Source organism: Gadus morhua, chromosome 4 (genome assembly GCF_902167405.1).
Source record: "Gadus morhua chromosome 4, gadMor3.0, whole genome shotgun sequence".
Classification (NCBI taxonomy): domain Eukaryota; kingdom Metazoa; phylum Chordata; class Actinopteri; order Gadiformes; family Gadidae; genus Gadus; species Gadus morhua.
Genome location: NC_044051.1, coordinates 23010076 through 23026057, shown reverse-complemented (window position 1 = coordinate 23026057; position 15982 = coordinate 23010076). Strand labels below are relative to the sequence as shown.

The 15982-nt window shown below is 43.0% G+C and overlaps 1 protein-coding gene and 2 long non-coding RNA genes across 3 annotated transcripts; 2 read left to right on the top strand and 1 right to left on the bottom strand.

The window, feature by feature from the left end:
* The first annotated feature begins 208 nt into the window (after window positions 1-208).
* Window positions 209-1213, top strand: LOC115542655 (uncharacterized). Its single transcript, XR_003976595.1, has 2 exons — window positions 209-625; window positions 994-1213. It is a non-coding gene; the product is annotated as an uncharacterized LOC115542655 (long non-coding RNA).
* Window positions 1214-3433: 2220 nt separating this feature from the next.
* On the top strand, window positions 3434-6136 carry LOC115542656 (uncharacterized). Its single transcript, XR_003976596.1, has 4 exons — window positions 3434-4303; window positions 4408-4461; window positions 4586-5171; window positions 5273-6136. It is a non-coding gene; the product is annotated as an uncharacterized LOC115542656 (long non-coding RNA).
* Window positions 6137-6595: 459 nt separating this feature from the next.
* LOC115541695 (uncharacterized) lies at window positions 6596-10954 on the bottom strand. Its single transcript, XM_030353540.1, has 3 exons — window positions 10944-10954; window positions 8463-8872; window positions 6596-8361 (listed from the first exon to the last, which is right to left on the bottom strand). The coding sequence occupies exons 1-3, from the start codon at window positions 10952-10954 to the stop codon at window positions 7595-7597; spliced, it is 1188 nt and encodes a 395-aa protein (XP_030209400.1). The 3' UTR covers window positions 6596-7594.
* Window positions 10955-15982: the final 5028 nt, after the last annotated feature.

Sequence of the window (15982 nt, the reverse complement as noted above, 5' to 3'; positions counted from 1 at the left end):
TCAGGCAATCCTAAAGCTGGTGCAGTACTTGAAGCTTTTTGTAGAGATTCAAAAGCAATATTTATTTCTTCTGACCACTCAATGTTAACAGGCTTGTCGTTTAAAGTAGCATTTCTCAACACAGCTTCCATTGCTCTATATTCAAAAATCCATTGTCTGCAGAAATTAGCCATGCCGAGGAAAGACATCATTTGTTTCTTAGGGTGCGTCCCATTTCTACCCCTTACCCCTCCCCCTTGGTTTGAAGGGGTAAGGGTGTCCCAATTCTCATTTTGGTTAAGGGGTAGGGCGAAGACAAAAGGCTACGTAGCCCTTGAAACGAAGCGAAAACGTAGCTTGAAACGAAGCTATCCCAGGACCACATTTCAAAGGGAGGGCTTCGAGGAAAATCCGGCCGAAAATGCATTTTTACTAGTTGTTATCATTCGGACTCATGATGTAAAGTTGACTGTATATTCAGCTTGAAGTCATGCACGGACAATGCGATCTCTGAGCTCGATATAAAACATGACATAACGGTAAATAACCGTTGAACTATACAAGATTTTAGCGCTCTCTAGTGGCCAACCGAAATCGCCAAATAAACAAACAGCAGCGATGGTTCAAGCGAAGGACACGCACAAATGTAAGTATTTTCAGCACTTTAATTACGGCAGACTGGTGTAATAATACTATTTTCGAGCGTTTTTTAATTGTGAAGTTAGTTTTGAATCACTAGTCAAGTTTGTTTTGATTCACTAGTCAAGTTTGTTTTGAATCACTAGAAGCCGATGCTAATGTGTTCCGCTATCGCTATTTGTTGAGATAGATATCCGATAACCCTTGACATGACATGTTAAGGTTTCAAGTAACATTTGTGTGCAGTGGATATGCTTACTACTACTATTCCTTGGTTGATTATACCGGCGCACTGCTTTGATATCGGTAAAGCTGCCACCTAGGCTACGTCGCTCGCCTGTCAAACTGAAGATTTCCTTTCCACCTTTACCTCAGGGACACCACAGGAGACCAGACGGCTCATTAATTTCAGGGGGACCAGGGACAATGAGTTCCTAAAATCGGAAATGATCGCCAGAAAACAGTGGGAGTGAGTCTTGCGTTGTTCAATCTTTTCATTCTTGCGTCTGTTTTCTACTTTGGTATTTCTGTGTTGAGCTCAATAGCCCACTGAATGTCTGTGTCATTATACCAATTGCCTAATGAATGTATCAACCAAACGAGACCATTGTTTTTGTTGTAATTTAGTATTTTGGTGTGTGTGTGTGTGTGTGTGTGTGTGTGTGTGTGTGTGTGTGTGTGTGTGTGTGTGTGTGTGTGTGTGTGTGTGTGTGTGTGTGTGGCCGAGCTAAATTTAATTTGATTTTGTTTTATTTTTTATCATTGTTCATACCTTTTTTTATGTGAACTCCACCAAATATTGGTTCCTAAGTAAGTTGGTTTCGTTGTTCCCTGTGGCATGCCTTTTGTTTCCCTGGGGAGTGGTTTGGGGTTGCACCTGTGTGTACCTGTGTATACCTGTGTGTATGTGCAATGACAACAAATAAAATCCTATCCTATCCTATGGAAATGTTTTGATATGTTGAGGGGAGTGTCTTATGTCTGCATTTATTTGAAAGAGCATATGCACAGAAAAGCAGACGGACAGAGTTACAATGGAGATCCAGCGAGTTTTTAAAGCCATGTGACGCGTCGCATCACATAGGGAAGTTAACGCCAGCATTTCTGACGTTTTTATCCACTAATTCATTATGTTATGTGAGGCAACGCAACGCAACGTATGCTTGATCTGAAACATGCCTACTCGTGGCTTCTGTTGACATAGCAGTCAGCGACGATGAAGCCACGTAATGGAGGGGCGTCCCATTTCTTAGGGGAGCGTTTTACCCCTCTGTATTGAGGGGCAAGGGGAAGGGGTAAGGGGGAGGGGTAAGGGGAAGGGGTAAGGGCTAGAAATGGGATTGGGCCTTAGTCTGAGGGGCGTGTAGTCGAGAGCAGAGTTGTTATTCTACCTTGAGAAAGTTGGCGAGTGCCGTTATGAAGTACATGACCTAAATACTGTACACGTTCTTGACAGTACTGCATTTTGGAGAGGCTTGCACGGTGTCCTTTGTTTGCTAGATGTGTGAGTAAAAGAAGAGTGTCCTTAATGCAAACATCTTTGGAAGGGGAAGCTAGAAGTAGATCATCTGCGTATTGGATGAGGGTGCTGTTACCAAGCAAATGCAAGTCAGCTAGATCACGATTTACTGCTAGTAGTTAATACTTACCACCACTTGGGCATGTTTATGAAAATATCAACTTCCGGTTGGGGGGAGGGGGGGTGGTGGGGTGTTTATGACAGCACTTCCGGTTGGTGTTGTTATATCAATGACTTATTGCTATGCTGTGTATTTTAATATAGGGGTCTACGTTCTCCTCTCCTTATGGGTCGGCTAGAGTGCGAGCCTGCTAGGTGTAGTGTGAAGCGTTTTAATGGCATGCCTCTTCCTCTCTTTTAGTGTGTTAGTGTTAGTGTTTAGTGTTTCAGGCAATGTTTATGTGTATGGTGTTGTTCTATGCCCCTCTGGCTAGCGTCGCCAATAGCCGGAGGGTTACATGTTTACATCTGGTAGACAACCACATCCTCCATAAGCCAGCCTAAGTGAATTTGTGTGTGTGTGTGTGTGGGTGTGGGTGTGTGTGTGTGTGTGTGTGTGTGTGTGTGTGTGTGTGTGTGTGTGTGTGTGTGTGTGTGTGCGTGCGTGCGTGTGTGTGTGTGTGTGTGAGGTGTTCACCATAAGAGGGTCCGTTTGTGGATCACTTAGACAACATATTAGGAGTTACGACTCCTAATGGGGTATGGTGTTGTTCTATGCCCCCTCTGGCTAACGTTGCCAATAGCCGGAGGGTTACATGTTTACATCTGGTAGACAACCATAAGCCATCCTAAGTGAATTTGTGTGTGTGTGTGTGTGTGTGTGTGTGTGTGTGTGTGTGTGTGTGTGTGTGTGTGTGTGTGTGTGTGTGTGTGTGTGTGTGTGTGTTTTGATATAATAAAGCGTTGAATATTATTATATGTAACCTCTTAATACACACATATATATATATATATATATATATATATATATATATATATATATATAGTGGGCGTCGTATTATAGGGATGAGAATACGGTAAACAAGCCCATAATCTCCTGTATAGTAATATGCTATATATATATACATATAAATAAAGCATATCAGGGTTAAAAAGTGGTGTTCACCATAGGAGGGTTTGTTTGTGGATCACTTAGAAAACATATTAGGAGTTATCATGATACTATTATCTGATGTTCTAATAATTTCATTTATTATAAGGGGGTCTACGTTCTCCTCTCCTTATGGAGTCAACTAGAGTGTGAACCTGCTAGGGTCGTGTGAGGCGTTTTAATGGGATGCCTCATCCTCTATTTGCATGTGTTGTCTTAAGGCACTTAAGGCACTTAAGACACAGCTTTCAGGCAATGTTTATGTGTATGGTGTTGTTCTATGCCCCTCTGGCTAGCGTCGCCAACAGCCGGAGGGTTACATGTTTACATCTGGTAGACAACCATAAGCCATCCTAGGTGAAAGTGTGTGTGTGTGTGTGTGTGTGTGTGTGTGTGTGTGTGTGTGTGTGTGTGTGGGTGTGTGTTTTGATATAATAAAGTGTTGAATATTATTATATGTAGCCTCTTAATACATACCTATATATATATATATATATATATATATATATAGTGGTCGTCGTATTATAGGGATGGGAATACGGTAAACAACCCCATAATCTCCTGTATAGTAATATGCTATATATATATACATATAAATAAGCATATCAGGGTTAAAAAGAGGTGTTCACCATATGAGGGTCCGTTTGTGGATCACGTAGACAACATATTAGGAGTTATCATGATACTATTAAAGGATGTTCTATTAATTGCGTTTATTATAAGATATATGTATTAACCTACGTATCATTAGTAGATAGTCTATTGTGTGAATGAGTAGGCGTAGGCCAATGGTATCTAGGCATGCGCACTAACGGCGTGTCTATTGGTCAGGAGGTCATAACACTGGGGGGGGTAGGTGTGTCGGGTATTCTGTGGATCACCTATAGGGGATATATATCGAACCAGTGCAGAATGAAGATAACCCTGATCCTCCAAACACCCTGATCCTCCAAACACCCTGATCCTCCAAACGTCTGAGCGCTAGGCTAAGCTAGTAGACTCGTCATAGCGGCTGCAGAAGAAAGGAGAAGAAAGAAAAACAGCTACTACAACCTGCACAACTATGCCTACTGACTGTAAGTATTCATATGAGTGTAATATGTTATTATTATTATTATATCATGACTATGACCATGTGTATACGCGGCCCATATCTGATTGATACATAGTTTTTCCGTAGTGATTTCTGACGTCGGCTATGAGAGCGTGAAAAGGCATCAGGTTCCACGCGCACGTAAGATGATTTTATAGCAACGTATAATATATAGATCCCTCACACTCTCTATCATTATTATTATTATCGGCTATAAATATATGCACATAGAATAACCGCTAATTCGTATGTTTCTGTCGTGTAGCAGGTGCTGATATTCGGTTGAATAATCAAAGATCGATACTCGGTGATCGGACCAATGTGGGGGCCAGCAGTAGTTATGGCGAGTTATTAGTACACACGCTATTATCATACATGTATTACATCTATTTTATTGGGCATTTAATAATGAATAAAAAAATAAATAAAAAATAAATAAAGACCATCCAACCCTAACCCCTGTATACTTTTGTCTTTTCTGTTTTTTAATGGTTTACGTATAGTACCTATCGTGGATGGTGTGAAACAGTGGACCCCTGGATCAAACCGTCTAACCAAGAAAAATAACAAAAGACCCCATCTAGGAACGGCTCTACCTCTACCCAGCTCTCCGCTAGCAGTGGTGCAACAGCAGATCCCGTATAAAAAGGGACGCAAGGACACCGCACATAGTGTTTTAACTCCAGAGAATCTTAACTTGGTTCTCCATGCTGTTATAAACCCTGAAATCGCCCGCCAAGGGGGTGGATGGTCTGAGTCCAAACAGCCGTTGATTGAGACATCAGTTGTACCTGTGTCTGAGCCGCCTGCAGAGACCGTTACTGTACAGCCGGATGGAGGCATTCAGCATGGTAGGAAATTAAAGAAAAATTGTATATGCTATAGATGGGGGGATGAACATGATGGGGTGTGATATTGATTATGTCGATTTCTTTTTTTCTATTACAAACAGTCCTTGGAGACCCTCAGGATGCACCACTACCAGAACTGACCGATGAGGATCTCGAGGGTCTTACCGACGTTCCGTTGTGGCCCTCAGCGCTGTTGGAACAGCTCGACTTCACTCCCGCTCATTGGATAGACCCTCCAGCTACTTCCGTAGTGGGTACCACCAGGGCAGAGCCTGTAAACCATCAGCCTGCAGCCCCCGCCTCTGGATCACGACCCATCCTCATCCAGGCCTCTATCCACAATCCACCAGGCACTGTGAGTCGTCCCACCGCCATCGGAGCAGTGGCTACGCTGCTACCCGACGGCTCAGCGGCTGCTGCTGAATACATAGCGGGTGGTCCACTTACCAACTGTTGTAAGGCTTGTGTTGGTAAATTAACCTTGGTAACTAAAGCAGTTGATGTAAACTCCTTAACCATTGGTCGTCAGTGTAAACTGGGTGCATTGTCTGTGAAACGTATTGACAGCAGATTTCAGACTATCGAAGAGCAAACTAAGCAGTCACTCGAGACCCTCGGGGAAATCAAGGACGAGCTAGTGCGTTACGGTCTGGCTATAGAATCAATACAGCAGCAGATTTTGGTTGTCGAGGCAGCAGTGCGTGTTAACACTCTGGCTTTGGATAGTGGGCTTCTGATATCTAATATGGCGCGGAAAATTTGGCTAATTGAAACTACGGCGCAGGATAACATCAGGGCCTACAAGGCCATGTCTGCCCAGATGACTATCATGAATGATGCTCTGGATATGCTTACGATGAATCGTTAGTATTTGATTTGTGGTTTCGGGGTGTTCTTTTTATTTTTATTTTATTTATTTTTTTCTTTTCGTTTATTATGTGGAGAGGATATTTTTTTGTTTTAAACTGAACGTAATAAAACTTTTTTCTTTTAATATCTGACTAATTCACTTTTTTATCTATTGGCATAAAAACTATAGCTGAACACAATGCATAAAGCTATTAGCCCCAGAAAAAGGAAATTCAAATCTGTAGACGGTAATCCCAAGAGACGGCGTAGATCTGATAGCGGGGGTAGCATTATGGATGTAGATCTTGAAGAGATGGCTATGAGGTATGATGCAACCGGCGATGCGTCCCATCTGCTGTCTGTAGGACGCGTGGGGGGTGGGGGGATGAGTGCTGAAGGTGGTTTAGACATGCGGGAAATACGTACTGACATAGCTAGAACTAGACGTGTGTTAATTGATGCTGATGCATGGGGGGGTAGAATGACGGATACACTAGACAGGGCTGCTATGATAAATGTTTCGAACGATCCATGTGTGGGGTTAGATGTCCCCGGGGGTTTAGACACACGGGATGTGTTGTATGCGGCGGCATACACCAGAGATGTACTTAACACTGTCGATGGGTGGCTGGATAGTGTACAAGAGAGGCTAGACATAGCCGAGCAGATAGACATTACATCACCAATGGATGTAATGCATGTGTCGCAACGTGACGAAGGGGATGGTGAGGGTTTTCAGGAACCCCCGGCGGCTGCAGGGGGTAGGACTGGTGACGCTATAGAGTCGAATATACAGGACGGTGGCGGTGGTGGTGGTGGTGGTGGTGGTGGTGTTGTTGACGTTGATGGTACACCTGCTGCGCCTATGGCGGCGGGTGATGATGATGACGAGTTGCATACTAGATTATTTCCCCGCTTTAACGGTTTTGAGGTTAGACAGACCATTGATCTGAGAAGTATATCCCTTGAAAATTTTCAAGGGATTTCACATCTCTGGTGTATGCCGCCGCATACAACACATCCCGTGTGTCTAAAGCCCCGGGGACATCTAACCCCACACATGGATCGTTCGAAACATTTATCATAGCAGCCCTGTCTAGTGCATCCGTCATTCTACCCCCCCATGCATCAGCATCAATTAACACACGTCTAGTTCTAGCTATGTCAGTACGTATTTCCCGCATGTCTAAACCACCTTCAGCACTCATCCCCCCACCCCCCACGCGTCCTACAGACAGCAGATGGGACGCATCGCCGGTTGCATCATACCTCATAGCCATCTCTTCAAGATCTACATCCATAATGCTACCCCCGCTATCAGATCTACGCCGTCTCTTGGGATTACCGTCTACAGATTTGAATTTCCTTTTTCTGGGGCTAATAGCTTTATGCATTGTGTTCAGCTATAGTTTTTATGCCAATAGATAAAAAAGTGAATTAGTCAGATATTAAAAGAAAAACGTTTTATTACGTTCAGTTTAAAACAAAAAAATACCCTCTCCACATAATAAACGAAAAGAAAAAAATAAATAAAATAAAAATAAAAAGAACACCCCAAAACCACAAATCAAATACTAACGATTCATCGTAAGCATATCCAGAGCATCATTCATGATAGTCATCTGGGCAGACATGGCCTTGTAGGCCCTGATGTTATCCTGCGCCCTAGTTTCAATTAGCCAAATTTTCCGCGCCATATTAGATATCAGAAGCCCACTATCCAAAGCCAGAGTGTTAACACGCACTGCTGCCTCGACAACCAAAATCTGCTGCTGTATTGATTCTATAGCCAGACCGTAACGCACTAGCTCGTCCTTGATTTCCCCGAGGGTCTCGAGTGACTGCTTAGTTTGCTCTTCGATAGTCTGAAATCTGCTGTCAATACGTTTCACAGACAATGCACCCAGTTTACACTGACGACCAATGGTTAAGGAGTTTACATCAACTGCTTTAGTTACCAAGGTTAATTTACCAACACAAGCCTTACAACAGTTGGTACATGGACCACCCGCAATGTATTCAGCAGCAGCCGCTGAGCCGTCGGGTAGCAGCCTAGCCACTGCTCCGATGGCGGTGGGACGACTCACAGTGCCTGGTGGATTGTGGATAGAGGCCTGGATGAGGATGGGTCGTGATCCAGAGGCGGGGGCTGCAGGCTGATGGTTTACAGGCTCTGCCCTGGTGGTACCCACTACGGAAGTAGCTGGAGGGTCTATCCAATGAGCGGGAGTGAAGTCGAGCTGTTCCAACAGCGCTGAGGGCCACAACGGAACGTCGGTAAGACCCTCGAGATCCTCATCGGTCAGTTCTGGTAGTGGTGCATCCTGAGGGTCTCCAAGGACTGTTTGTAATAGAAAAAAAGAAATCGACATAATCAATATCACACCCCATCATGTTCATCCCCCCATCTATAGCATATACAATTTTTCTTTAATTTCCTACCATGCTGAATGCCTCCATCCGGCTGTACAGTAACGGTCTCTGCAGGCGGCTCAGACACAGGTACAACTGATGTCTCAATCAACGGCTGTTTGGACTCAGACCATCCACCCCCTTGGCGGGCGATTTCAGGGTTTATAACAGCATGGAGAACCAAGTTAAGATTCTCTGGAGTTAAAACACTATGTGCGGTGTCCTTGCGTCCCTTTTTATACGGGATCTGCTGTTGCACCACTGCTAGCGGAGAGCTGGGTAGAGGTAGAGCCGGTCCTAGATGGGGTCTTTTGTTATTTTTCTTGGTTAGACGGTTTGATCCAGGGGTCCACTGTTTCACACCATCCACGATAGGCACTATACGTAAACCATTAAAAAACAGAAAAGACAAAAGTATACAGGGGTTAGGGTTGGATGGTCTTTATTTATTTATTTTTATTTTTTTTATTCATTATTAAATGCCCAATAAAATAGATGTAATACATGTATGATAATAGCGTGTGTACTAATAACTCACCATAACTACTGCTGGACCCCACATTGGTCCGATCACCGAGTATCGATCTTTGATTATTCAACCGAATATCAGCACCTGCTACACGACAGAAACATACGATTTAGCGGTTATTCTATGTGCATACATTTATAGCCGATAATAATAATAATGATAGAGAGTGTGAGGGATCTATATATTATACGTTGCTATAAAATCATCTTATGTGCGCGTGGAACCTGATGCCTTTTCACGCTCTCATAGCCGACGTCAGAAATCACTACGGAAAAACTATGTATCAATCAGATATGGGCCGCGTATACACATGGTCATAGTCATGATATAATAATAATAACATACTAGAACTGCAAGCAGTTATGCAGGGGTCCAAGAAGTGTGCATTTCGCCGGCACAACGCGACAAGAAATGTGCATTTCGCCGGCACAACGCGAAGCAAGTATTTAAAACGCTACCGTGAACATCATGTGGATATAAAGGTTTTGACTGTGGGAGCTTCGGTGTGGGAGTTATAGCCTAAAACGCGTTTTCAGAACATTCCATTGGCCAAATAGGAGATCGACAATGTCGTCGTTTTTTGGCGCCGCCCTGTGGCGAAATTTGCAATTTTCCAAAGACAATTTTCCTTTGCCAAATAAATCCCGCCCACATTAATGATTCTTGGCCATATTTTCTATATAGACTCGGGTTTGCCCCTTGATGGTTTCCCTTGAGTTTGAAGAACATTCCTTTGGCCAATTAGAAGATATACAATTTCCTCGTTTATTGCGCCCCCTAATGGCGAAACATTCCGAATTCTTTATTGAACGCCATTAAGGGTAGCACCGACATGTGTCTAAAATTTGGACTTGATCCGATGTGTAATTTTCGTATTTTTTGAATTTTTGCGTTTCGACGTAAAACGTAGCTAATAAACAAATATTCAAAATGCTACCGTTTCGTAATCGAAGGTCGGATCAAAAAGTGTTTGAGTTTTTCTTTTCGTGTGCGTCTGAAGATGTCGTGTGCAAAGTTTGGTGTTGATTGGTCGAGAAATGTGGGAGGAGTAGGGAAAAAACAGTTTTGCGGTTTTCGCGATTTTGCGAAAAAAAATTGTAGACGCAAATGGGCGTGGCCTATGCCAAAAGATGCAGCAGACTCCAGTGAATATGTGCGTACAAGTTTTTGACTGTGGAAGGTTCGGTGTGGGAGTTATAGCCCCAAACGCGTATTCCTTGGTATAGCGCCACCTAGTGGCCGGCGTGTCTGGATTTTGTCGTCTGCGTACACATCACAGACCTGGATCTAGTCATGCAATTCGCGTGTCCGCACCATTTACGGCTTGGGGTGTGGGCACACTTTTAGTGCTGGAATAATAATAATAATAATAATAATAATCCTTACAAAAACAATAGGGATCCAACCTGTTGGCTTGGACCCCTAATTACACTCATATGAATACTTACAGTCAGTAGGCATAGTTGTGCAGGTTGTAGTAGCTGTTTTTCTTTCTTCTCCTTTCTTCTGCAGCCGCTATGACGAGTCTACTAGCTTAGCCTAGCGCTCAGACGTTTGGAGGATCAGGGTGTTTGGAGGATCAGGGTGTTTGGAGGATCAGGGTTATCTTCATTCTGCACTGGTTCGATATGTATCCCCTATAGGTGATCCACAGAATACCCGACACACCTACCCCCCCAGTGTTATGACCTCCTGACCAATAGACATGCCGTTAGTGCGCATGCCTAGATACCATTGGCCTACGCCTACTCATTCACACAATAGACTATCTACTAATGATACGTAGGTTAATACATATATCTTATAATAAACGCAATTAATAGAACATCCTTTAATAGTATCATGATAACTCCTAATATGTTGTCTACGTGATCCACAAACGGACCCTCATATGGTGAACACCTCTTTTTAACCCTGATATGCTTATTTATATGTATATATATATAGCATATTACTATACAGGAGATTATGGGGTTGTTTACCGTATTCCCATCCCTATAATAAGACGACCACTATATATATATATATATATATATATATATATATATATAGGTATGTATTAAGAGGCTACATATAATAATATTCAACACTTTATTATATCAAAACACACACCCACACACACACACACACACACTTTCACCTAGGATGGCTTATGGTTGTCTACCAGATGTAAACATGTAACCCTCCGGCTGTTGGCGACGCTAGCCAGAGGGGCATAGAACAACACCATACACATAAACATTGCCTGAAAGCTGTGTCTTAAGTGCCTTAAGACAACACATGCAAATAGAGGATGAGGCATCCCATTAAAACGCCTCACACGACCCTAGCAGGTTCACACTCTAGTTGACTCCATAAGGAGAGGAGAACGTAGACCCCCTTATAATAAATGAAATTATTAGAACATCAGATAATAGTATCATGATAACTCCTAATATGTTTTCTAAGTGATCCACAAACAAACCCTCCTATGGTGAACACCACTTTTTAACCCTGATATGCTTTATTTATATGTATATATATATAGCATATTACTATACAGGAGATTATGGGCTTGTTTACCGTATTCTCATCCCTATAATACGACGCCCACTATATATATATATATATATATATATATATATATATATATATATATATATATATATATGTGTATTAAGAGGTTACATATAATAATATTCAACGCTTTATTATATCAAAACACACACACACACACACACACACACACACACACACACACACACACACACACACACACACACACACACACACACACACAAATTCACTTAGGATGGCTTATGGTTGTCTACCAGATGTAAACATGTAACCCTCCGGCTATTGGCGACGTTAGCCAGAGGGGGCATAGAACAACACCATACCCCATTAGGAGTCGTAACTCCTAATATGTTGTCTAAGTGATCCACAAACGGACCCTCTTATGGTGAACACCTCACACACACACACCCACACCCACACCCACACCCATACACACACACACACAAATTCACTTAGGCTGGCTTATGGAGGATGTGGTTGTCTACCAGATGTAAACATGTAACCCTCCGGCTATTGGCGACGCTAGCCAGAGGGGCATAGAACAACACCATACACATAAACATTGCCTGAAACACTAAACACTAACACTAACACACTAAAAGAGAGGAAGAGGCATGCCATTAAAACGCTTCACACTACACCTAGCAGGCTCGCACTCTAGCCGACCCATAAGGAGAGGAGAACGTAGACCCCTATATTAAAATACACAGCATAGCAATAAGTCATTGATATAACAACACCAACCGGAAGTGCTGTCATAAACACCCCACCACCCCCCCTCCCCCCAACCGGAAGTTGATATTTTCATAAACATGCCCAAGTGGTGGTAAGTATTAACTACTACTGCTGCAGCATAAATAGTGGGGCTTTCAGTGTATCCTTGTGGCATTCTGGTCCATGTGTATTGTTTCCTTTTGTATGTAAATGCAAACAAGTACTGGCTGTCTGGATGGACTGGAATAGAGAAAAACGCTGAGCACAGATCAATTACTGTGTAATGTGTGGAATCTGAAGGGATTGATGACAGTATTGTATGTGTGTCTGGTACTATGGGTGTGATAGGAACAACGCAATTGTTAACTGCTCTCAAATCTTGTACAAATCTCCATTCATCTGGTCTCCCTGGCTTCGGGAGGGGCAATATGGGTGTGTTATGGGTGTGTATGTGTGTGTTGTGACTGAAGGGCTGCACGTCAGACACTGTGGTCAGCAGCACCGGAGCACCACAAGGCACCGTGCTCTCTCCCGTCCTCTTCACCTTGTATACATCCGACTTCCAGCATAACTCTGGGCTCTGCCATGTGCAGAAATACTCAGACGACACTGCGATAGTTGGCTGTATCAAGGATGGAAGGGAGGGGGAGTACAGGAGCCTGGTTGAGGACTTTGTGAGGTGGTGCAGGTCCAACCATCTGCAGCTGAACTCCTCCAAGACCAAGGAGATGGTGGTGGACTTCAGAAGGAAGAAACCACATCTCCTACCCGTGTCCATCGAGGGGGTCGATGTGGAGGTGGTCAGGACCTATAAATATCTGGGACTGCAGCTGGACGAAAAGCTGGACTGGACAGCAAATATGGAAGCTTTATACAGGAAAGGGCAGAGCCGTCTGTACTTCCTGAGAAGGCTGGGGTCTTTCAACATCTGCAAAAAACTACTGCAGATGTTTTACCAGTCTGTGGTGGCCAGCGTGCTCTTTTATGCTGTGGTTTGCTGGGGAGGAAGCAGCAGGAGGAGAGACGCTGGTCGAATGGACAGACTGGTGAGGAGTGCTGGCTCAGTAGTGGGAACAGAGCTGGACTCTCTGGTGACAGTGGCAGAGAGAAGGACCCTTGACAAACTGCTGTCCATCCTGGACAACACCCACCACCCTCTGCATGACACCTTCACCAGGCAGAGGAGTGTTTTCAGTGGCCGACTGCTGTCCCAGTCCAGCTCCACTAATAGACTCAAAAACTCTTTCGTCCCCCTGGCCATCAGACTGTACAACAGCTCCCAGTAAAGGCAGGGAGGACAATAGATAACAACAATGGACATTTTATTTATTTATTTATTTATATTTATTTATATCTGTATTTTTGCACATCCATCTGCACTGTTTTTTAAGTGTGTTTTCGGCTGCTACTGGATACTTGAATTTCCCCCGGGATTAATAAAGTATATATCTATCTATCTATCTATCTATCTATGTTACAAGGACTAGTAGTTTCCTTTAGAATACCTTGAGATAAAAGAGAAGTAATTACTGGCTGAATCCCATCTAATGCTTCGGGGGACAAACGATACTGTCGAATACAAGGCAAAGTAGCATCTGACTTTAATGTAACTTTAAGAGGTGGTGAAGAGGTTACAAATCCTGCATGATTTTTATGCATGGCCCATAGTTTAGATGGTACCTGGGATAAACTCTGGGGTGGACTGTAATCAGGAGACGGTGCTGGAGAGTGTTTTTCGAATGTACAACTCGAATTCGCAAACAACGGGGTTTTCAAATCTAGTCTCCAACCGTCAGACTGTAGTGTGTGCAGTATACCTGTAGAGGTCGTTGATGAACTAATGGGTTCTGTGTTGTGTAGGGTTTTAATCATGTTTTCTAATTCTTGGGGTGTATGTGTTGGTGAAATAGCTAGTATGATGTGTGGTACTGTATCGTCGTGAAGGAGAGAAAATTGTTTTTTTGTGAGAGACACAACTGCAGCACAACCGGCCGGACCAATGTATAGTTGTTTGATAGGATTAAATGCATCAGCGTGATTTAGAAACAAGCACGTCTTCTGTTGATATTCTATTGGTACGACGTCGTTAAACAATGTAGCATTACAATGAAAGGTTTCAAAAGGCAACATCTGCGTTAGACCAACGGCGAGATATGGGGACGTCTTAGACAAACTTTGAATGTTTTCGATACTGCAGATTTCAACACTAGGTTTTCCTAACAATCTCCACAAGTAAGCAGTAGTTACTTCGGTGTGCGTTAACAATTGGGAAGCCTGAATCAACTTATCATCGGGTGTTCGCATAAACAAACCATCCGGGGTGCAAAAGATTACTGCATTTAGTTTACACAACATATCTCGTCCCATTAAATTAACAGGAGAGGAGGGAGAGATTAAAAACTTCTGTTCCAACGGGACATGTGATACAATAGTAGGAACCGGTTTTGATATTGTTTCACTCATCGCAATGCCAGCAATACCAACCGTTTTCAATGTTTGGTTACTTTCTTGTAAAATACCAGTTTTGTTAATAGCTGATACTGTAGCACCAGAATCTACAAGAAATTCAAAATGGTTTTGTCCTACCTGCACGGAGCATTTTGGATTTTCGGTGGGGCTGGAAGACAGTTGAAGAAGCGTTGCCTGGATCGTAGTTTCCTTCTCCAAGGGGTCCCTTACTCCAATGAAGAGTTACCAAATGGAAAATGTCGATTGGCCTGGTCACAAAACCAGACTTACTGGCTCCAGTGGGAACTTGAATACGAATTAACTTAAGTTACAGGGAGAATGTATACAGTTCCTTCGAATATAATAATTATATAAACAAGGTTAATATAATTTGTATGTGATTGTATATTTATAGTTATGATTGATATTTCCACGACACAAACCAACTCCACCTTCCCCCTGGCGGGGGTTTTGCACAGGGCTAGCAACCCTGCCATGTAAAAAAAACGCTTGCTACAGAAATCTTAGCCAATGAACCAAATGCGGCAAGTAGGATAGATGCACTTCAGGAAACTGATTTGATGACAGATGACAGCCAAACCCATCTGGAAGCTGGCATCTCGAGGGCGGATATCCTCAAACCGAAAGTAACACTTAGAGTAGGTTGCTGGAATGTGCGAACACTCTACCAGACAGGGAAACTAGCTCAAGTCATAAAGGAGATGGAAAGCTATAATTTAGAATTAATAGGAGTGAGTGAAACAAGATGGACTGGTAGTGGAAATAGACAGTTAGCAACAGGGCACCAGATAATGTATTCTGGAAGAACAGACGACCATCATAGTAGAGGAGTAGCCATCATCACAACAAAACAGGTTCATAAATGCCTGTTGGAGTGGAAGCCCGTTAATGAACGGATAATTAAAGCCAGGTACAACTCATCATTCGCAAAGTTGACAGTCATAGTCTGCTATGCACCCACAGAGGACTCGCCGGAAGTGGAAAAAGACATCTTCTACGATAAACTGCAAGAACTAGTAGATGAAACACCTTCACACGATGTACTCCTCATCATGGGTGTCCTAAATGCAAAGGTTGGATCCAAAAATGAGGGTAAAGAGAGCACCATGGGGAAGCAAGGTATGGGAGAGATAAATGACAATGGAGAGAGATTAACAGCATTATGCCAGGAAAACAGACTAGTGATAGGAGGAACAATCTTTGAACATGAAAACATCCATAAACTAACTTGGACATCCCCAAATGGTAATACCAGAAACCAGATCGATCATATAATTATCAA

What these genes read in the sequence shown, in the direction of transcription:
- LOC115541695 (XM_030353540.1), bottom strand. An exon ending in GGATGGAGGCATTCAGCATG is followed by an intron (nt 8,362 to 8,462) that starts GTAGGAAATTAA and finishes TATTACAAACAG; the next exon opens with TCCTTGGAGACCCTCAGGAT.